Below are 556 nucleotides of genomic sequence, written 5' to 3'. Positions count from 1 at the left end.
GCGCTAGTGACGCCCCCTCAGCACCGCGTCCAGCTCAACTTCCCTTCTCCTGTGAGCCTCTAGACGAAGCCTCCTGGGTCCCCCGTGGCACCCCTGCCTTGGGTGTAGGGCCCTCCCGACACACCATTACCCACCCCCGCGTTGCTTCCCAGTCGCAGGAGAACCTCCAGCCAAGGCGACCCTGCGACACGGAGGTCCCTGGTGCTTCCAGCTCAGTTCCCCGCCCTCTAGGCGCCCAAGCCTGCGCTCCTCGGCTCCTGAAACTTCCCTTCGGTCGCCCCCAGCCCATCGCCATCCCCGCCCTGACAGTGCGGGCCAGCTCTGGGGTGTCCCTCCGGAGCCGCGTCCCCGCGCGTCGCGCACTCCCGGCTCAGCCCCCCGGACCCTGGGCCACGCTGGCGGGGCCCCTGCAGCTTCCCAGGCCAGGCCGCCCCCCCGGCGCCGCGGGAAGTGCTTCCCCGCCCAGGGCTCCCCCGGCGGCGCCTCCTCACCTCCGGGTCTGCACGGTGGGGCTGTATTTGCCTTTGTTTCTCTTCCTGAAGAGCGAGTTCATGGA

The 556-nt window shown here is 70.3% G+C and overlaps 1 protein-coding gene across 1 annotated transcript in view; it reads right to left on the bottom strand.

The window, feature by feature from the left end:
- Nucleotides 1–553, bottom strand: part of PPL (periplakin) — a 47,200-nt gene extending 46,647 nt beyond the window's left edge. Inside the window, 1 exon segment of the mRNA XM_077762755.1 lies at nt 492–553. Coding sequence (XP_077618881.1) covers nt 492–553 — 62 coding nt within the window.
- Nucleotides 554–556: the final 3 nt, after the last annotated feature.

This window comes from Crocuta crocuta, unplaced genomic scaffold (genome assembly GCF_008692635.1).
Source record: "Crocuta crocuta isolate KB4526 unplaced genomic scaffold, BGI_CrCroc_1.0 scaffold234, whole genome shotgun sequence".
NCBI classification, from domain to species: Eukaryota; Metazoa; Chordata; class Mammalia; order Carnivora; family Hyaenidae; genus Crocuta; species Crocuta crocuta.
Note: the sequence above shows the minus strand (reverse complement) of the source record. Positions and strands in the feature narration are given on the sequence as shown.